Here is a 22,924-nt window from a genome sequence, read left to right on the forward strand (position 1 = left end):
TTAAAAGTGTGTGTATTTGGTCGGCTTTATTTGTTTAATGAGACTTCTTATCATGCTAAGCGGTCTTATTTGGCCCCCCGTTTTTACACTAATCCAAGCTAAAGTATAGCCTCTTTTACAAATGATCTCTTTAAATGTCTAAATATAGAAGAGTTTTGAGTTAGTCATGGGTTTAATCATGTGTTAGTCAGAGCTGGAGGGATGCTGTGTTTGTGCCTGCCAGAGACAGAGAGCTAGTGATCGCTGAGGAAAGGAGATGACCAAATCTCCTCAGCTTGTCCACACACAGTTTGTAAAATTTAATACCCTCCTCTGTTAAACAAAGCAGTGGGAGGGAAGGAGCAGATGGACACACACAGGAGGAGGGAAAGATAATATTATACCAACACAATCACGCACACACACACAGGTTGAAGTCTATTTGCATTTTCAGTTGTGACATAGACACATTTTTTCTTTCTCAAGTGGGTTTTCTCGCTCCCCCGTGGATTGGGAAAACTCTCCTGTTTCCCCAAAGTTCTCCACTGACTTTCTCTGAATGAGGGGTGTGGCTGACGAGTGCCCTGGGATGGCGGTCACGTGACACTGCGGGCGTGGCCAGGGAGCCGCAGCAACAGAAGCAGTTTGGCCTCACAAGCTGGAGCTGTGATTCAGAAAGGAAGAGAGTGGGAGAGAAGGAAATAGAAGGAGAGGAAAGGGTTGGGTGAGTTGTCACTTTTCATGTTTGCTGTGTTCTTTCTGTCTTGTGCTAAAACTTGGGAATGGTTTCACGAAGAAAGAAAAAAAGTGTTAGGCTTGAAGAGTAAAGTAGGAAAACAGAGAGGGGGTTGACATGGATGTGTTGAAGCTGCTTGTTTCTCATTTTGCCAGGTGTTCGTTGCTGTGTTGTGCTTGGACTGAAGTTCTGAAGCAGAAAGGTGAAGCTTGAGCGTGTTTTGCGAGGAGGTGTGTGGAAAGACCGTAATTTTGTTTGACAGCCTTATACTTAGTGGAATATCTGCTCCCCTGCTCTCTCATTGTTCAGGCATTGGAGAGAGTGTGGGGGGTCAGCACTCCCATTCCTCCTCCCCTCTTCTTTTCTTTCTTTTTTCCCCCCACCCATTGTGTCCTCTGCTCTGCAACATGCATAGATGGTCAAACTTCCAAAATGAAGCTTGACCATCCCAGCTGACCAATCAAAATAGCCTCTTCCCACTCTATTAGTGATTTGTCTGTCTTTCTTCTGTGGCTTCACCTCTTACCACAATCCCTTGAGTTTCCAGGCTCAGTTTGGCCCAGATCAGCGAAGCCAAGCTGTTTTGATGCAGCTTAATTTTGATTGTCTCCACAATAATTTGTTGGGGGAGAAGAAAAGAAAAAATCTATCTTGTTTTATTTTTAGATTTTCAGATCTGCTATTAATCAGAAAATAGGAACTGACCTTTGATTTATGTTAAGCTTTCAGACTTTCGAAGTATCATCCATCAACCACATGTTCACTGTGTCACATGGTCTACCTCTCTGACTTGCCCTCTTTTTCCTGAATAGTTGCATTGTTGGATACTACACCCAGATGTCTTAGATCAGAAGAAGTTTTCTTTCCTAAAGTTTTTTCGTCAGTGTAAGGAGGTCAGAGAAGACTTGTCCTAGCAAACTGAGTTTATTATGTCTGGACAGGGACAAGTATCACGGTGTAGCCAGATTCAAAACTGTTACTGTTGAGTTATTTACACGGTTAAAGTCCTTTTCTTGAGATGCCAGAGAAAACTTTGGAGTAACTGGGGTTGCAGCACTGCCCCTCCCCCATTCATTGCTAAGAACTGCTTATTCAGAAGGCTAAAAAGAACCAAATGCTCTTTAACCAAAAAAAGGAGAAATTTGCCTCTTTGGAAACTTTTTGGTTTGAAAAGACTGCCGTCATGTAGAAAGTAACCAGTGTCACTCGTCACGCTGATTTAGGCAACTTTGTTTTAAAATTATTTGCAAGTTATGAACAACAACTCTGTTAAGCTGGGATGCTACCCCAGGAGATAGCTCAACTAATTGCCTGGTGCTAGCTAATATCACATTGTTATACTCCCTGTCCAATTCCTAAAGAGCAGAAGGGAAAAACATATATTTTGAACCCAATAATTTTCCAGGTTGTGTTTGGATTATAATAATTCATTCAGTAAAATTTCAGATTTATGAGGCAAAGGATATTAGAATTGCTTCCACTGCATCCTGCAGAGTTAAAGCTCTTTGGTCACTAAAATTATATTATTTTAATTCAATTTACAGCAGCCCAGATAAGAAAATTATGATTTCTTAAAGTTTTTTGATTGGCAGAATTGTACTGCATGATCACAAAACAGATGACTTCAAGTGCAAAAAACATTATGTAGAAATACTGAAGTAACATCTCAAAAGTATTAACTACCTCTGATCAGCACCTGACTGTCCAGAGCTTAGACTTCATCATGTTCTGCAGATCAGCTGTCTCTATGTTTTATTTCAGATAGTATTTTAGACTCTGACAGCTTTGTAATATTTTCATCAGTCAAATGGTTGAGGTGGGTTTTGAAACCTGAACGCTCCAACTGAGAAATGGTGTGAAAATCACACCTCACTCTTTGAGTGACAAAATGGTGCCTACCCACTCAATGGGGCTCGACCTTTGAGGTACTAAAGGTTCATTAATAACACTACATACCATTTTCCAAGCAAAGGCTGCTTCGTTAATGAACTTACATGTATTATACCCAACAGACGTTCTGCTGCATCAGTGCTGCAACTGCATCATATTGGATATAAATATTTGTCATTTAAAGCATTGATTTACATAAAAAGTGCTTCAATCCACCTGGTCAATGTTTAAAGCATTGCTAACCAGATAAAGCTTCTGATAAAGAGTAACTCAATCACCAGTGATTGAAAACGTCAGCATGATTGTTCAGGGCTGGTCTCCTTTCCTTTTAACCAAACTCCAGACACAGATGTTGCTTTTAGAAACTGTATAGGGTGTAGTTGACACGTCCATTTTCAAACCTGAAATCTTGAATGATACAACAACATCTGTAAATGCTTAGTGTTTTGTTGCTGTTGTGGACGATCATCACACTTTTGCTGTTTCTGACCAAAGAATTCGCCTGCAGGCAGTCGAGCTGCAAAGAGGCGAGGTGTGAACATGTGTAACTGTGAACAACGGGACTGTCTGCAAATGCTGCTTTTTACATTTCTGTTTTTTCTAAAGTTCTTCCTCTTTGCAACTTGGTTACATTTATACTTACTCCTTTAACATAGTACTTCTGTTTTTTGGTTATTTCTTTGTTGTTCAGTGAAGGGTGACACATTTATGCGTACATGTCTTGCTCTGTTTATCTCTGTGGATGCCCACAGGAGACAGTGCTTTCTGCTCTACATGTATGTCATGGCTGGGAGGAAGTCGGACATGTCATGTTCTTTCAGGGCTGACAGCTTGTCGGCGCTGGGGGAGGTACAGTTATGGTGGTCTCTTCTTCAGCGCTGTGGCAGTGTGATTAAGTAATTATAGGTCATCTGTCAGATTTGGTTCTTGAAATTATGACTGGAAATAAAACATATAGTTTCTGGCATGTGGAGAAATTCAAGATGGTTATATTTAAATGAGTTAGTCTCTTGCTTTGAATGATCAGGTTGCATCCTGTACATTTTATTTCTGATCAACTAGACAATCTTGATATTTTGGAATTATAACATTGTTTCTCACAGTGTTTTCTAGAAAATTAGATTATTTTGTGCATGACTTTATGTCCTGATTGGTAATTATTTGTTTGGAAATTAGAAATCAACCTTTTTTTTCTAAGCAGTCAACACACCATACCTAGTTGTACTCAATCGCGCTGGCAACACTTCTCAGTTTGGATGTTATTGCAGAGAGAAGACAATGTGTCAGCTGTTTTCAGTAAGGTATATGGAAATGAAGTCAGAGGAAAAAGAATAAGAAGCCTTTTTGAAAGCCTATTAAAATTTTATAGAAGGATGCCTGTTGTTCATTTACATTGCATTAGATGTCAGCAGATAACAGGAAGGTTAATGTATTGCAGCAAAGTTCCTCTGTAGAAAAGTAATCCTTTAGATATTTGTAAAAAGCAAAAAAAAGGTGCATTCTTTTATTATTTATTTTAATTTTAAATCAATACATTAGAATCAGCCTGAGTAAGTATTAGCAGGTTACAGGTTTACAAAATTTCTGCTTGGTGAATTGTGACTTACTGACGATTAAAGAAAAATGTACCTGAAAGCTAGATATATTTTAATTATAATAACATTTCAATTAAAAAAGGAAGAATTACTGTCTGTGAAACCTCTTAAGTGAGGGAATTCACCCTTCATTTCTAAAACACAAAATATTTGCATAACATTGAAATATCACAACCTGGAGAGTTAACGGTCAGCTGTGAAACACTTCTAATTTCCTCATGAATTGCTTCGTCACATTCAGAATGAAAGTATTTAAACCAGCCAGCCCCCCTTACCACTTAGTGATTAGTGGCTTCCAGATTTACTGCACTACGGGCTCTGTTTGTCCTTTTCCCCATACCCCTTCCCCTTCTGCAGCTGCTAGCTGGTCTTGCGGTGGGACTCTCCTAGTTTCCCTTCCATGTTTCTCAGAAATGTTCAGGCTTTGAGTTATAGCTGTGGTCAGTGGGTTCTCACAATGGCACACAGCAGAACAGTGTCCTCCCTGCTGTGTTGGACTTTGCTTTTTTTCATTTAGTCAGTCTCCGCTTACAACCATTGATCCCAGCTGCGCTCAGGCGGCTTGTTTCTGGTATTTTAACACTTATCTCTGGCAGTGCTCTTTATCTCAGTGATTCCCCCCATGTGATGACCCCACTCTTTGTCTCCTCACATTTTTTTTCCAGTCTTTTAGGGGTGTTTGAGACCATCTGCTCTGCTCCACATAAAGCCAAAGGCTACATTCTCCAAAGGCCATCACAAGTGACAGTGTCTGGTGGCATTCCTGAGACCTCTTTGAAAATTGTTTTGTTTTACGGCAGTGTGCAGCCATCATTGGCCTCATATGTCGTACAGTGGAATGTGAACCTAAGTATTTATTTGACTTTAAAAGTACAGATGCAGTAGGTAGCACAAGAAATGAGAAGCTAGTGCAGTTAATATCAGTGAAGCTCCGCCATAATGCTAACCGTCATGCCGTTTAGTGTAATCAAATCTGTGTAATCCTTTTAAGCTTGTTATTGCTGATCTTGTGTTTGGCTTGTCATTGTGCGTAGAACTGATCTCCAGTTTATTATTGATCAGTGGCAGTGACTTAAATATGGTTACTCCATAAGGCATTGCCAGACCCAACAATTGCATTATGCTTATGACGTTCATCATAATCCAGCGCTCATTTCAAACTGTACTGTGCTTCCTTAACTTTAAAGTAGGCATGGGCTAGTATGAGATTTCATGGTATAACCTTGAATAAAACAACATAGTTTCATGGGATTTAACATTTAAAAAAAAAAATTAAAATAAAAGAATACCTATGATTTGGGCTGCAAAATGGCACAGTTGGTAGCAATGTTATTAACTGGTTACTCTGATTTTTTTGTAACCAGTTATCTAATTTTGTCTTTTAGACCTTCCTTCAGCAAGCTAGGCAGCATTGCACAGCAAGTGGTAGTCATAGAGCACTGCAGAGTTACTCTGTGCTCCACACAACCCAATTTCAAGTACTTTGGCAAAAAATCTTGGCGGCTTTTGAGATTAAAATCTTTAAAACTTTGGATATGTTGATACTGGTAGACAGCCCTTCAGGAAAATATAAAAGTCACAGCAGATAATTTGGGGGTTTAAAAACATCAAAATCTGTCATTAAATGACTTTAATTTCATACAGTGATTCAGAGCAGCTCATTACTGCGTATGACTGGGAGTAAATTGAGAACTTTCCAACAAAATAAATTATAGCATAAATACACCTGAGAATGTTGGAGCCATTCAATCTGCTTAATGATTTTGGGAAAATAACTGAACAAACTTTAAGAAATGATTTAGGAAAAATGTCTTGCAGGATGTAATCTGCTCCACCAATTGGGATGGTTGAGAGTCTTTCTCAGTAATTGGCCAAAGCGTGGAGCTCAAGTCTAGATTCTAAAACTAGGCTGGGTTATATTTAGTTAAAAATTGAGCTCACCACATCTCATCTGTGACCAAAACTCTGTCCACTCTAGGTCAATCTGTAGCTGTCTGTAGTTATCCTAACATTTCACTGCCCCATATTTTTCTTTCGTTCATGTGGACCAGATGGTTCTTGCTGTGACATCTGGTAGGATGGGGTGCTGCATGGTGTGTTGATGTCTTCACCTAGGCAACCAACCAAAGATGTGCCTTCCTCTGACAAAACAATGTTCCAATATAATAGAGCTAGTTCTGACCAGGTAGTTTGGGAAAAAAGAAAAATAAGTATTGCTATTGGAGCATTTTTGGGAATAATGTAATCTTAAAATCAATACCTAAACGTATGGGCAATTAGATTCAGACATTTTGTCTTCTTGGGCGAGTTTGTTGTCAAACCCTCTATTATCTATATTTATTTAAGACAAAAAAAAACAAACACAAAAGCACACAATACTAGCCAGAGGTGAAGCAGCAATTTTCCTTGGTTTTTTACTTCCTCACCACTCCATCCAAAATTAACTAATAAAACATATCATATTAAGAAGCACTAAACATGACTTCAGTGTCATCATTCAGTATGTTCCTGAAGAACGCATTGCACCTGCTATTCTAGGTGCTTCTAATAGTAGAAAATAAATGAATTCCTGTGTTCAGCTGCTAACTTCTGAGCTGCCTGACTGCGGATGTGAAGTCTGTGGTTTTTCTACTGTCAAGTCCTCAGTGACAAACAGGAAACCAAGATAAAACTCACAGCAGGAACTCATTTTTATTAAACATGAAGACTTGTCATGCAATCTTTTGGACAACCTTGCAACCAGTAACTCTGAAGTTTGCTCAACCTATGAGCAAACTTCATCCTCACCAATGTGAGCGATTAAATCCTGAACCCTCCTCTAAAGTGTCTGCATTTAAAAATAAATGACCAGAGCCTGGGGTTATCTCTTTGATGCGATTTATTCATTCATGCAAAGAAAACTCATCCACTTCATTCATTCAAACAAAGCTGAACCTCTAAATGTTCCCGTTGCATGTTGTGGTAAAAAATATAAAATAATTTGCTTGGTGTTGTGTAGCATGTTCTTGCAGTAATCATGGGATGGTACAAAGTTCAAACTGTTTGGCAACTTTGAGTGAAAATATAACAGTTTCAAGATATGGTATTCAAAAAATGTAAAACAAAATATAGAAAAGGATCTGACTTTTATCTGAAATACAAAAGCAGTAGTTTTTGGTAACTGCTGTTATTTAGTAATACATTATTACAGATATGATGCAAAAATAAAAACCCATCATAATTTTTACAATATTTTCCCTTTTTGTGTAGCTGTCCCTCAGTTGGTTAACATGTGGTTTTAAAAAAATCTGCCTGTTCATTTAATTTGACTCAAATGAGATGAGGTCACAAGATTTACAGGATACTTGAACTGAGGTAGCGACTCAGCCCTAATCTGGAAGGAAAAACTGGATAAACTTAGTAAAAGGTATTGTCAAAGGCCATTTTATTTAGACAGTACGACTTCTTAATAGCAAATGTATCTTTGTCAATCACAGTAAATTGCAGTTGCTGCCTTTTAGCCATTTGACCAGCAATACACAGAAACAAGTAAAAGAGAGAACATGTGCATCACAGCATCTCTTTCTATGAAATCTCATCTAAAAGAACTGAAAATATACAATATATATATATACATATATATACAGTATATGTCTTAATTTCTGTAACTGGCCCATTCCTACTGGTTACGTCTATTAAATTTTGGTAGCTAAAAATTCCAAACTAGTCAACTGGCCAGCTTTTCTTGTTATATTTTAAAGAGATTACTCATTAGAGACCATATTCAGTTCCTGAAGAGATTCATTGATACACTGATGCTATTGTTTGTACTGTTTGTTCTTGTTGGTTTGCCATACCGAGTTTCAGTTTCTCATGGCTGACACGTTGTTCCTTTTTGGTGCGTCAGTTAAATTGTTCCCATGTGAGCACGGTTTGGATTTAACTGATGCTGTACCTCTATCGTGATCTGAAAGTTTATTATAGTTTTCTGAAAAGTAAAATATAAATAGTTTTCACTGGCCTCATCAATGGCATAATGTTGAGTTGCAGATTTAATGAAGAAATTTCTTATGCCTCTTATAACAAAAATATTTTGTTATAAGAGGTTTTTACAGGTAGGGGGAAGCTGAAGATTGCAGTCTCTTGGAAGAGATACAGCCTCTGAAAGTACTAGTGCCTGCCTATGAAGGGGAAGTCAATTTTGTTGCAGAGTAGCTGTCACCACGCCTTTGCTGTGTATTTTCCTCTATTAAAGTATGTTTTGTATTTGTACAAGTTCTGGGGTCGTGGAGCCCAAAAAGCAGCTTGGCTACAGACTTGTATGTCATTAGAGCTTATCTGCATCATTCATCGTTCAAGAGGCTTCCAATGCCTTTCGGGTTCAGTATGAAACAGTTCTTGTACAGGGTTAGCCAAATGATACCTTGTGATATTGCATGGGAAGATTTGCAAGCAAAAGCTGAATGTAAACGGATCCAAATACCTTAGGAATATTGTACAAAATCCAAGACATGTGTTGGGTTTCTTAAGCACTGCTGCTCTAAATCAACTTGTGCTCACTGTGATGCTGTGCTAACTGAAGGCTGACATTACATTATAGATTACACAGTTCTCCAGAAATGTCATGTTTGCTTTTTTTTTTTTTACTTGAATTAATGTCCTGCGAGGCAAATTGCATCTTGAGAGAGTGGAAAAAAAACTTCTATAGAGATTAATTACTGACTGAGTGGGGCTCTTACATTTTAGGTGAGCAGTTTGTGGTATCGAAGTGCATCAGCTAACCATTAAACTGTCAAAGCATTGAAATTTAGCAGGACTGACGGCGACTTTTGAAGGTGTGGCGCTCTTCCTTCTAATCTAAACTCCAGTTATTCTGTGAGTCTTGGAAGAGACGAAGATTTTCAGAAGTATTCATTTGAAATTCATGTAGAAGTCTGAGGTAGAAAAGTCTATGATCACAGGACACATGCAGATTTATGGTGTTTAATGAGGAGACAGATGAAAGTAGTCGTTAGAAATGTATTATTAGCCCTCTGTCTTTACAGTAAGAAAAACCTTAAAAAACACCCACATACTGCAAGTGCTGCATCAACTGGTCATTACAAACGTTCCTCAGAAACATTGCGTGTGCAGTGCTTTGCAAATGTTTTCCTACTGGTTAAACCCTAAGCGTCAGTGCAGTGTAAGTTTTTTTCCTGCAAATAATGAATGCATGGGAAGATTAAACATAAATATTTAGAAATATTTTTAGAAACAACTGTCTGAAAAGAACAGCATGCATCTGGCGCTGCTTTTTATGACACCTCAGAAATAAAAAGTCATAACACAAAAAAGAGAGTACAGGTCAGGGACAAAGTTGTGAAGAATTTGAAAGCAAGAAAATGTCATAAGACGAGATCCAAAGCTCTAAACATCTCAAAGAGCTCTTTTCAATGCATTGTCTGAAAATGGAGAGTGTATAGCACAACTACAAACCCTTAGATGTGTTTAGGTCACTTAAACTGTCTGACTGGGTAAGGAGAGCATTGATAAGAGAAGCAGCCAAGATCCTCCATTATAACTCTGGAGGATATGCAGATTTTCACAGCACTAGCTGTAAGTTGGGCACTTTGCAAATCTAGCTTTAGTGCAAGAAAAAAGTAATTGTACAGAGAAAATATAAAGTTTGCCTTGAGAAGAGAACTTGTTAGAGACTTTGTTTTCCAGCAAATACCAGCTCTAAGCTTACAACCAGAGTTGCAGTGAAATGATTTAGTCCAGTGGTCTCAAACTCCAGTACTGAAGGGCGGGGTCCTGAAATTTTTAGATGTCTCTCTGGTTTAGCACACCTAGCTCAAATATTAGCTCATTAGTAGGGCTCTATACAGCTTGACTTCATGCTAGTGAGGCAGTTTCACTGTTTAATTCAAGTGTGTAAGACAGGGACGCAGCTAAAGGTTGCAGGATTCTGGCCCTCAAGGAATGCAGTTTGCGACCACTGGTTTAGACCAAAGCATCATTATGTTTTCGAATGGCTCAGTCAAAGCTCAAACTTAAATGTAGTTCCGAATCTATGTTGATTTTTGAATTAAGGAGGTGCTTCTCTTCCCCCAATTTGACTTGAGTCAAAGTGTTTTGCAAAGACGGATGGGCCATTACAAACACATCCCACTCTTAAAAGTAAAGCTCGTCACTGTGCACCGTTTAAACTGAACTCTCTCTTTTGTGATTTTGTCAACCAGAAGAATCGATGATAAACACCTGTAGACTGAATATGTTTAAAGCTGTCATTCAGCTTTAAACATGTGTTTGTGGTTTGTGACTTGAAGCCTCAGACAGACACTACCAAAAGTTTCTGTTAGAGCACAGGAAACTGTTGTCTCCTCCTCCGAGAGGAGTGACTCGATTTCTGCAAGCATGCACTAGCACATTTTGGCAGAGCCGAGCCGTGTTTTAGTCTGCTTGTTGCAGCGTTGCCTTGGCAGACTGTCTTCATTTTCATTTTTCATTTCAGCAGTCCTCCTCTAAATTGAGGTAAGTTCTGATTTGTAGTGACTGTTTTGTGTCCAAACCACGTTTTGTCTGGTTTGTCTTGCTGCTTTTAGACTCGTGCAGAGCAGTGCTGGAGTTTTTCACTGGAATTCAAACTTCTGCACCCATTGTTTCAAAAACATGTACATTTACTGTTTTGCAGTGCAGCTATGTTGTTGCTTTTTTATTTTGGTTAAGTTTATTTGAAAAGTTCGGGACAAAAAGAAAAGCTTTGTCATTTGAATAATGGATAGGTGCAGTAGTGTATGATTTGAAGCCTGGAGCCTTGTTTCACACAGGAAATGAACTACTTAGTGTTCAGACGCCTTTACCCTTCATCTCAGTTTCACTTGTATTCACATCTTGAACAGTTCCTTTTGAATAATTCTGTGAATAATTCCTCTGTTTCTTTTTGCCTTTCCTCAGGGTCAGAGGTCAGCCTGAGCCACAGCAACATGTCCGAGTCCGCCAAGCCCCATCATCCCAACCCTCAAGGCAAGGGGGAGAAGAGCCATGGAGGAGACTTCAGCTACGTTGGCATCGATGCCATCCTGGAGCAGATGAGGAGGAAGGCCATGAAACAAGGCTTTGAGCTCAACCTCATGGTTGTGGGTGAGTTGTAATCATTTAATACAAGCATAAACGTAAATGCCAGATAAAACAGAGGCACAAAGAAATCACACCAAAACCTGATTATTTTCAGTTCAGCCAATCCACATCAGCCACTGAGTGATCGAAAGTAAAAAATAACCGTCAGATCAGTAAACACATCATATCTAAACTAACAGGTTGTGGTGACACAACACTCTTCAGTTTGCTGGCTGTTACTGAGGCAAGAAGACTGAAAGTTGCCTTTTTTCACTGTCGGTGTTGGGATTAAGATGAATTCAAGTTATTTAAAAGGAAACTGTATTTTTACACGTGAAGACGTGAGCAGTAGCCTCAGTATCCTCTGAGACAGTGAGAGAGCAAGATTTTCAGCAGATAACAGGAAAACTGAACAGAGTGCAGCCAGCCTAGTCAGTTGTTTTTAACTTTCAACCTATGTCTATTGTGGAAGGAAGAGGATTTGGAAATGTTCGAGGCATTTTAGAAATTTCTGAGTTAACGGCTCCATCTCCAGTTTGCAGAGATCTTTATGAGTAATCAGGGTAAACCTACATTTTGTAAGAGAGAGTTCCAAGGTATCATGGCTCTAACCTAAAATTGTCACATAAAGTTGCATAAAAATGATCAGGTTTCCATTATTTATAACAGGAAAGTAACAATTATATTGTCAGTCTGCTTAATTTTTTCGTGACAATGATTTAACAAAAGTTTTTTCTTCACCTAAAGATATTTACCAAAATCAAAAACTGATTTCAACTTCCATCACATGTAGTGATGCACATTTACATTTCTCTGTAAGCTTACATCTGTTTGAGTGATGAGCAATTATGGAAGACTGAAGTAAAACATGGACTAAACACCCACTGAATTTAGTGTAAGTATTGAAGTAAATTTGCAAATTGCTGCTCTGCTCTTTTAACAAGCTAAAATTGGGTAATTAGCTTGTTTATTTTAGTCAGACTATCTACTTACTTGCCTAACTGCTTCTAAACATGTAGTTCTGTCTTTTTAGCATGTCCATTGCATTTCAGAAAAGTCTTATCTTAATAACACTAATGGGAGGTGCTCCTTTACTTCCCATGGCACGACTTTGCAAACAGCTGACTTACTTCTGTGTAAACAGCAGAAATGAAAGTGACCTCGGGTGGCATCCATGCAGCCCTGACCCAAGCATAAACCATAAGAAAAGTGTTTTATGAAAAGTATTGTGGTTTTAAAAGCATAGCTCTTTTTTAAAAGGGTGGTATACATTGATCCTGGAAACTGGCCTATGCTTTTTCTCCAGGCTATACTGAGCTAATTGCTAATATTCATGCTAAACATGCTAATAATTATGCTACAATTATTTGAAATCTCAGTTCCATAAATATTTGGTCTTTACTTTCTGACATCACCTCTGGCCCTAATATAAATATTAATACTAATCACAAAAACACATTTCTATTCATTCTAGTTCTTAAATATGAATCAGATTGTTTTTTAAAAAAAATTGGTACTGGTAAGTCTAACATTGATCGGAAATCAGCCACAAAATTTTGACATGGAATGTTTGTGGAAGAAGAAGCTAAATTTAAGGGAAAACAGTAGATTTTGCTCTGGTTTGTGAAATGATGTAATCACTGATTGTTTGTTTAGATTTTTATCAAGCACGAGCAGGAACTAGACTCTAAATTTGATTATGTTTGCATGTTACAAGAGACTGATCTGAAATCTAAACTGACACAGATGTATCTAAGAGAGCTTGAAGCTTTTATTACTCCCAAATGTGTGGTGTTTACCATAATTAAGAAAAAAACAATATAAAATATAAAACATTCAATATTTTATGCCGTAACAGTAAGAACTGGTAGTTCAGAATGGCATGTAAAGAGACACGCACAACCATAGTCAGCATTTACATAATTATTTTTCTCATTACTCACTTTGAACATTTTCTAATGTGTTTTTCTAAGCATTTCTTAGAAGAAATGCCAGCCTGGCGCCTTCATCCACATGGTTTCTTTTTGTTTGTGTATTCATGGTGTACCAAACAAACAAAGCAGCTTGAGTGGATAAAAAGAGGCTGTCAGCCTCAGAGGGACAATTAGTCTGACAAGTTGAAGCGTTCGCATCAGCAGCAGCTCTTACACTGACTGTGACAGTAAGACAATATGAATCAGGCCGCTCCATCAAGTCTGTGTATGCATCTATTTGTGTCAATTTTCATAAACAGTTGTCTGCTAATGGCAAGAAGAGCACAAGTTGAAAATGTTGGTACTGTTCTCAGTTTTTGCCAGTCCAAATTGATTGTGTTTGAAACAAATTTTATTTACCTTCTGGTTCTCTGTCATTGGAGGCAAAAAAGACAAAAATGTAATGGTCAAAAAATACTTTGGGAATGACAGTAGTGATCTAAAAATTACTTTACTGCATTTAAAAGCATTTTGAAATGGTCTGTTCTTATACAGGGTCCTGCAAAAGTACTTGTAGCCAATGGTCTTCTTGCAGCTGTTTCTTCACTTACATTCTTTAGAAAACCTTAAGACCTTCACAGAGCCGCTGTATTTTTTTTTTTTTACTCGGAGTGTATCACTAGTTTGTTGTCTTTTAAAGGCAGTTTATTATACTGGATTTTATTTCAGGGTGTTATTTCAGCTAAATACAAAAATTGTCAAGTTTTAATTACAAATTATAATTTTCCTTCCACTTACCGCTAATTTATATATGCTGCCGTACCGGTCTATCAAATAAAATCCCAATAAAATTAATAATTGTTTTGAGATGTAAAATGACAAGTGTGAAAAGAAAACTGTATCTAGTCCACTTTTGATGATCTTATCCCCACATTGCATTTGTATACATCCATATCTATCATTCAGTCAGTCTTAATTTTATGTCAGCCTTTTTACCCATTGAGGCGTGAGCAGCTTATCCTGCTGAAAACGAAAATAACAGATTGCCATTTCTGTTGAGGGATATTCTGAAACAGTCAGTGCCACATCTCAGAGCCATATTCATTGAAAGGTAATAACTAAAGGTTTTCCATGTATACCGAAAGCCTAGTCTGTGTACCCTGGGTTAACTTGTTCCTGTTGTACACACTGACCCAGACTTTTGCTAAAAGTTTACTAAGGCAGTGGCTTTGGGCCCAGAGGTTTTGGGGGAACAAATCTTAAGATTTCTGTTTTTGATAAGTGGACATTTTGGGGGATTTTGCCCTCTCTCCCAATTCCCCCCAAAATCTGCACAAACGCTCATTTAACATTGACGTGTTCTAACTTGTTGGACTTTGAAATAGAAAACTAATACACAACATTTTGAAAGCAATGATGTTATAGACCACATTTTTGATCCACCCATGCTTGGTTACATGCATGGAGTCCCTCTAATGTAATCTTTGTCTAGAAATATATTGCCCATATGCAATGATGGGACATCCATAAGGTTCAAAGTCAACTTATTGCCAGTGAATAGTGACCACAGCCTTTATTCTGGATGAGTTCATACATTGATTATTATGAAAACAATTCAAAGAGTAAAATTCACCACAAACAGAACGAGTGGCTTGGCAACACAATCATGTTTTTTATGCTTTGATTTTGTTGACGCTGAGAGTTTCTGTTGAAAGCAATTAGCTTTCCCTGGAGGGCAGCAGTTTGTGCTCACATGTTGGTGAAGCATCAGCTCCAAAAGGAATCTCTTGGCATGACAAACAAAGATCTGCAACATAAACTGTGTTTTTCCAAGAGAGAAATATTGATACTAGTAAAAAAAGAGGGGAAAAAGAGGATGCAGAGAGGAGAACCAGAACTCCATGGAGGGTGTTTATATTACTACTGGTCTGGTCAAAAATTATACAAATTTTATTTTTTTTTTTAATTAATCCCACACAAAGAATTTGCATGCATTACTGACATCAATGTAATTAAGTGACTTTTGACATAATTTCAGTTTATATTGCATGTGGCACACAGACTACACAACCCTGTAAACGGCTGGCATGTACGCGCTTGCAGCGCTCCGACACCTGAAGGAAAATTCAAAACTCGTGTGGTGAAATGAAATGTTGTGCAACTGCTGAAAATATGTTTTATGCAGCAGTAGATGGAAAAAGAACAGACAATAACTTTGTGATTCCACGTCAAATTCTTATAGAGTGAGCAAATGTACAACGCAACAGTTATAGTGTCAGATTCCTTGGACCAAGTGTTAGCAGATACGTACCTAAGTGCATCATGGAAGTTCAGTTTCTCACAGTCAGGCTGGTGCTGACTTGCTATTTGTGTTTGGTTCAAAGAATCCTGAGAAAAATGACTCAATTCTTGTGCTTCGTTACCTGTAGATACTTGAGAGTGATGCTTGGTATTGTGATAACACCAGAGTGTTAATTAAAGTATGAAGAGTCCTGTGAAGAATGGACAGAAGGATAGAAGCAAAGGTTTTTCATGGAGTCGGAGTCGGGTCTTTTTAAAGGTTAGAACAGCTGTGGTCTTCGTCTTGCTCCTGTAGTCTTGTGGCATTCAGACAGAGTATTTTCTGAACCCCCCCTTCTGCTGGCTGACTTCAGCTAATACGCTCCAGTGTGAGTGTGTCTGTGACAGAGGCAACGGAAATGTGAGCATGTGCTGGAGGATGAATTCTCTGAGTGGCCTGAATGTGAAGTTGGTGTAAAAGGACAAGTGTCTCCCTGGGTGCAACAGAAGACCTAGTAAGTTGGCAAAGCTCCACATGACAGTTGACTCCCGCAGGGCCTGATGACAAAGGGTAGGAAAAGGGCTGAGTTTGTGTAAAAGTTCATTTTAAACAAAGCTACATTCCTAATGCATGATCTTGCACTTCACAAAAACTTTTGTATTTGTTACATGATTGCACGTACACTGCAAAAACACAAAATCTTACCAAGTATTTTTGGTCTAGTCTTAAGTGCATAAATGTTAGAACACATGAAATGAGTGAAAAATAACTTTCAGCAAGATATAGAAGATTGTTTTAGGTCAATAATTCCTTAATATTGATTTTAAAAAGTACTTGTTCCACTGGCAGATTTTTTTCGCTTGTAACAAGACATTTTTCCCATGTAATAAGGGAAATAATCTGCTAGTGGAACTGGCACTCTTTCATCAATATTAAGGAATTATTGACTTAAAACATCCTCCCATATATTGGGGTTGTCTGTTACACAGGGCGAACATTTTAGAAATATATGGCTGGACACATGAGGAGAAGTTGTCAAGGAGAATATTTTGTGCATTGCCTTTTTTCTTTATTTTTCAGTAAGCTTAATATTAGTTTAGACTAACTTTATTGTGAAATTCAGTTTTTGAGAGGCTTACTTCCTGTTGAACCGCATGTTAATCAGAAAGATTGCAGTCTCAATACGGTTTTTGCCTGCGTATGCTGTTTTGTTTTAAAGAAGTAAGAGAAATGGTTATAAGAGATTTGGATCTTCATGTTTTGCATTTCAATTTTTTCCTGATAAAGATTTTGTTTTTAAATTCATTTTTTTTGCATGAGGCCTTTTACTTTTCTAAGAGTTTTTCAAGAATGACACAAACACTGGATCTGTTACCATAACCGTGTTTAATGCTAAATTAGGGTTTGTCGCTATTATAATGCATTTTTTATTGTTTTGACGGCATCTGGCTGTTCGAACTTGAACTGCATTATTTCAAATTAATTAAATATGGTTGCTTAAAATACATCTGAAGTTTAATGAAACCTTTGTTATATTTTTAAAAATGCAAACAAGGTGACATCTTCTCATCTTGTTTTCAGATACCAGTTTTGTTTGTCTGTTGTATATGTAGACACAAGAAGTGAAAAAAAAACTACAAAATGGGATGTAGAAAATAAAAGCAAAGCTCTAAAGACATATTAAGTTTGTGGGGAGCAGTGACGGTTATAAAGTATAACAGCTGCTGGCAGGAAAGATCTGCGATAATGCTGCTTTGTGCAACAACAATGCCGCAGTCTCTCCATTTCAGTAACTGTTTTAGCTAGGGTTCTTCTAACCACCTGCACTGGGCTGAGGGGGCATCCAGGGACAAATTCCCTCAATGTCAGTTCCCTGGATAAATGTTTTTTTTTAATAAAAACAAATATTTCTTACACTATTAGCCTCATTCTTTGTGGTTCCTCAACTACAACGTAAAAACGGCTAGAAAAACTGAACCATGTTAAAGTGCTTCTCTTCCTCCCTTCAAGATGTGGAATTTCTGTTGAGTTAACAATGTATCACAAAGACAGCCAGGTTTAATTCATCATATTCATCCCTTGGTGGGTGATGATTCTTTTGTGTGTGGTCTGTCGAATACATTTCTCCTCCAAGCCCCCACAGGTTGCTCATATGACCTTGCAGCTTCACGCTTGCGATCCTCGTCCTCTTAAATATGCAGACACACTCACACACACTACACCCCATACCTCAGACCTAATGTTTTGTCCAGGCTTTTTGGGTTAAGCATACAAAAAGTTGAATTTAAGGGAATGCATTTGCATCCTTGTGAAAGAGGAAACAAAAAAACAGATGGGAAACTGACGTTCTTGCGTGTTTGTGTTTTTGTTTTTCAGGGCAAAGCGGCCTGGGGAAATCCACCTTGATGAACACACTGTTCAAATCCAAGGTGAGCCGTAATAAATCGGTCCAGTCCAACCCGGAGGAGAGGATCCCCAAGACGGTTGAAATTAAATCCATCAGTCACGGTTGGCCTATATTCAAGTTTAACAGCCCACAGCATTTACACTGCACATATGGTGCTATTAATTATGCAGTGTGTTTTTTTTTCTCCATATGGGCTATTGTTTTCATCAACATAATTATTCCCTGACATGGAAATTGTTTTGTTTTTGTTTAGATATTGAGGAGAAGGGAGTGAGGATGAAGCTGACGGTTATTGACACTCCTGGTTTTGGAGATCAAATCAACAATGAAAACTGGTGAGTGAAGTCAGTTCCCTCCATGACTATGTTTGGTTACTCATTACTGCGCGTTCCATCAAATTTTAAAGGAGAATGAAAATAAATGTTATTAATAAACTTTTTCACACTTTGTGATGCTACTGCAACAAGCCTCAAGTTATTTAATTTGACATAGACCAACACAAAGTAGCGACTGGGCCATTCTACCAAAAGCCTGTGCTTTTATCTCAACATGTCCATTGCAGTTCATAGTCGTCGTTCTGCTGGAACGTGAAACTCTCCCCCATTTTCAGCCTTTATTCAAGGGTTGAAAATTTAAAATCCTTGGAAAATGTCATTAATTTCTTCATTAATTCTAACCATCTTATATGTCTCTGCTGAATAAAAATGCCCCACAGCATGATCAGTCCATCACCATGTTTCACAGTGGAACTGTAGTTTTAGTTTTCCATCTGAATTAGCTCTTTGCACTTTGGCTAAAATCTTGAACGTTGGTCTCATCTCAGTTAAGCTTCTTCTTCCACATGTTTGCTACTTCCAACTGATTTCTACTTAACATTTGTCTGTGTAAGGTCAGATCTGTGGGGTAGACACCACATAGTTGTTTTAACAGATTCTCCCACATGAGCTCTGGATTTCTACAGTTCCTCCAGCGTTACCATTGATTTATTGGCTGCTTCCCTGATTTAAGATCTCCTTTCCTGGTCAGTTTAGTTGGACAGTCAGGTATTAATGGGTTTGAAGTTCTCTTGTGATATTGTTTTATAACCTAACCTTGCTTTAAAGTTTTCCACAATTTTCTGTGCTGTGTACCCTGGTCTTCATTATGCTGTTTATTCTTACTTGTTCTTTAACAAACCAGTAAGGCCTTCACAGAACAGTTCAATTTATACTGTTCTGTGAAATAGAACAGTATGAAGTACACACAAGCATTTGTTTTCTTCCTCTTAACAATTTTTCACTACTTTGTGTTGGCCTAAATCTTAGTGAAATATTTCAAAGCCAGCAAATGTAACTTGGAAAACATTTTTGAGGTTTGAAGAATGTAAATAGACATTATAGCGAGATGTTTTCATGTTTGCCAGTTAAACAACTCATTTTTAAACTTGTGCTTCAGCTGGCAGCCCATCATGAAGTTCATCAATGACCAGTATGAAGCCTACCTGCAGGAGGAAATCAACATCAACAGGAAGAAAAGGATCCCAGACTCCAGGGTTCATTGCTGCATATACTTCATACCTCCTACAGGGCACTGGTAAGATTGCCTCCTAAAAAGATCAGCTCTCCTTCCAGCCCCCCATCCCACACCCACATCCACCAAGTGGTTCACATTTCCCTCAAATGACCTCTGAGATGACTCAGGCCTCTTTGGAATCTCCTCTGACCGCCTGTGTGTCCGCAGCCCTGTCAGTTTCTCAGTTTCAGCCACCACTCTTATGATTTCATGGGGAAATAATCCCTCCCTGAGCTTTTTTTAATGTTAACAAGACCCTTTTGACCATTTCTCTGTATAAAAGTCTCTGATTAAAAAGAAAGATGTAAAACCGGGTGGTTTAAAAATCATGAGCAGATGCTGTTTTACTAGACTGTGGTCAAAGAAAATCTCTTTCTGTCGTCTGTGGGAGCAGAATTTCAAAAAAGAAAAAAAAATCTGAAAGTATTGTTATAACAATATACTTTTCAGGCAGTAACTAAGACAGACCCATCCAATGCTGCTTCCCCGTTATGTACCAAGAGCTCCACAGTTGTTCGCATACAAAACAGATTCTTTGTGCAGCTGTGGGGGAAACATGTACGTATTCTTGACAGAACCCCTCAGCAGTCAGCCATGATGCCACAGCTGCTGCTTCTGGGACCGTGTGTGTTTGGTAAGAGGAGTTTAGGTAGAGCTGTCATGTGGGGCACAGTTGTGGTATTGTGTGGGTGTCCTTACTCATTTGTTATCATGAATATGGACTGCCTTCCAAGTTATTATGGCATTATGAAAATTTATTTTAAATGGGTAGTACATTTTCTTTACTTTAAAGGTTTGTAAATTATGTCTAACAAGAAACCCACACCCCAGTGAAAAGACGGTGACAAGTTTACTTATTATGAGCAGGAATCTAATTTTAATGTTGGGCTGCAATGCATTTGAACTGTTTGTTTGATTCAACAAGTGATTTTAAGTAATTAAAAAAAAAACACCAATTGGGTTCACAATTTTTATTTTAACGCACAAAAATCCACAAAGACTCAAATTACATTTGCAGGCTCACATACATTACACCCAAACCTATATTTGGTTTAATGTTCTTTAGCAACACATTTTTTGTGTCTGTGAACAAAGTTCTGACTTTTTCAGCTCCTTTACAACATTCCTTATCATAAATGGTAGAGCTCTTTCAAGTTGGTTAGTTTTCTGGCATGGACTCTGCTTTTGATCATCGCCCATAAAGTTTAAATGAATGAGATCAAGGCTTTGGGGAGGCCATGTATGCTTGGATTCATTGTGTCCAGGTTTATAACATCCGACTCACAAACTACTGTTACCAGCTACAATTTCACCTTAACATTTAAGATTTTTACATTTGCATTTTTTTGAGCTCATCCCAAATGTTGTTGAGCTGGATGTCATCTTGTTCAACATGCAGAAATAACAAAAAGGGGTGAAGGGTTAGTAGAAAAGGAAATAAGATTATTTTCTTTTCAGGGTCCCAGAAGTGAATATAGATGACCTACGTGACAGATGAAATTGTTTGGTAGCAGACTGTTAAAAGTGCTCAAGACAAAAAAAAAAAGGTTTCCAGATCTTGTCAAATGTATCGCTCTACTTTAGAATATATCGACGAATCATTTCAAGGCTGAAACACAGCTGTCTCGTGTTTAGATATTACAGCAAGTCTGGCCAGAAGAGAAATAAAGGAGGACATGCATGCTTCACAGCTCAGCTGACCCATTAAATACAAAACCTTTGGTAGTATTAAATCGCTGACACAGATATGGTCCAAGAGATTCTTGAAGCTTTTGAATACCGAGCCAGGAGATGAACTAGAATGAGCTACTTTAAAACTCCTTCCCCTTAAGATGTGGAGTGTGCTTAGTATCTTAAACTTCTTCAGATTTAGTAAATCTTAACTTGCAGAGAAGTAGTCTGAGAGGAATCTGCTGCAAAGTTGCATTTATAGATTTCAGATGAAAGATATGGGGTTACTGAAGCATAAATACAACAGTCTTGGCATCAGATGCTATTTTCAATAAAGGCCTCAACAGTATCCCCCTCCAAGCAGTGCAGCTTTTACTTCAATTTCGGTGTTTGCTCTCTGATTCCTGTCAGCTTAGAACTACCTTCTGATCAGTTACAGTAAAGGAGGATGGTGGTTTGCTTTCAAGTTGTTTTCTCTACACTTACTGTGATCACTGAGCTGTTTTCAACCTGTCTACCATTTCTTTAATCACTGCAGCCACTGAATTATTGCATGCATACAAGAGGACACATGTAATGTGATCCTGCATGCACATTGTTTTGTTTATATTTCTTGCCCTGACACATGTTATGGAAAAATGATGTGTGCAGTTAAAAGGATTCGGAAATGCTCAGTCATGCCGTGTGAGCTTGTGTATATTTTTTTCTACACATTTTCAGCCGTTACAATACAATAATTGGATTCAGAATTAACTGACTGGAAGAGATCACTTCCCACCAACCTGAATCCTCTTGTACTCATCCTTTGATCTAGATGTTTCTTCCTTTTTGTCTTTGTTTTTGTATCTCTCTTTCCCCAGGACTTTTGATGCTCTGCATCACTCATCTCTCTTTAACTTTGTGCTGCTCTGTTTCCTTTCTCTGCTTTCCATGCTTTGTGGAACACATGTTCACCAGTGTTTCATCATGTTTCAAGGCTGATATGCCCATCAGTCTGTGTGGAGAACGAGTCAGGCCTGCCCTACAATCCGCCCCTGGGAGTCTGAGCCAGGCTGGCTCGGCTCAGTCGAGGCTAATTGAAGGGCAGAGCAGACTGCATGAAGGGAGTCTGTGTGAAGGATCAGCTGCAGGCAAAGCTGAGATGAAATAAAAAAAATAAAACATAGAAAATCTAACAAGCCTAAGAGCATAACGTTCCTATCAACTGTGCCTTGCAGAAGGATTCATAGTTCTTAAAGCTTTTCACATTTTATCATTTAACAGTCTCAAACTTCAGTGTGTTTTACTAGAATTTTATGTAATAAACGAAGACATATATTTTTTAAGATGTAAAGTCAAAAAAAGGAACATTTTCTCAAATGATTAGAAAAGTGTGGTGTGCAGATGTGTTCAACCACTGATAAGTGACTCCAAATACAATCAACTGCATTCAGTCATCCAAATGGTCAAATAACAAACACATCACCTTCAATGCACCATTGTTCATGGACAAAGAGATGGAGCACAGACTCATGGAAGAATAAATCTGTGACAAGACAAATTTGATAGACAGAAGACTTGCAGGTGTGATGTAAGTCTTCTGACTGGGAGAAATTAAGATAAATCCACATGACACTTCTCAGACTTTTGTCAAATGTTTTTAAAAAATCATATTTTGCTTCCACTTTACAATTGCAAAATCTAATAAAACACATTGACATTATCAATGATAAAGGCTGCGGTTCAAACAAGTTGTGTGGCATATTCCTCAATGTGAATGAGTGTTGTATCAGAACGGGTAGCTTTAGGAAATTCATTTACTGCCCCCTCGCGGTTGTTTTATTT

General features: G+C 38.1%; 1 protein-coding gene across 6 annotated transcripts in view; it reads left to right on the forward strand.

The window, feature by feature from the left end:
- The window catches only part of septin9b (septin 9b), an 81,569-nt gene that overhangs the window by 51,789 nt on the left and 6,856 nt on the right, over positions 1-22,924 (forward strand). For 4 of the 6 annotated variants that reach the window (XM_032563088.1, XM_032563087.1, XM_032563086.1 and 1 more), the window contains 4 exons: positions 11,116-11,301; positions 17,848-17,979; positions 18,132-18,213; positions 19,313-19,450. In XM_032563088.1, the coding sequence (XP_032418979.1) occupies positions 11,116-11,301; positions 17,848-17,979; positions 18,132-18,213; positions 19,313-19,450 (538 nt within the window). Of the gene's footprint in view, positions 1-573; positions 704-10,559; positions 10,693-11,115; positions 11,302-17,847; positions 17,980-18,131; positions 18,214-19,312; positions 19,451-22,924 lie in introns of those variants that run through there. The other 2 variants (XM_032563090.1, XM_032563092.1) reach the window with 2 other exon arrangements.

The sequence above is a fragment of the Xiphophorus hellerii genome, chromosome 5, assembly GCF_003331165.1.
Source record: "Xiphophorus hellerii strain 12219 chromosome 5, Xiphophorus_hellerii-4.1, whole genome shotgun sequence".
In the NCBI taxonomy this organism is placed as follows: domain Eukaryota; kingdom Metazoa; phylum Chordata; class Actinopteri; order Cyprinodontiformes; family Poeciliidae; genus Xiphophorus; species Xiphophorus hellerii.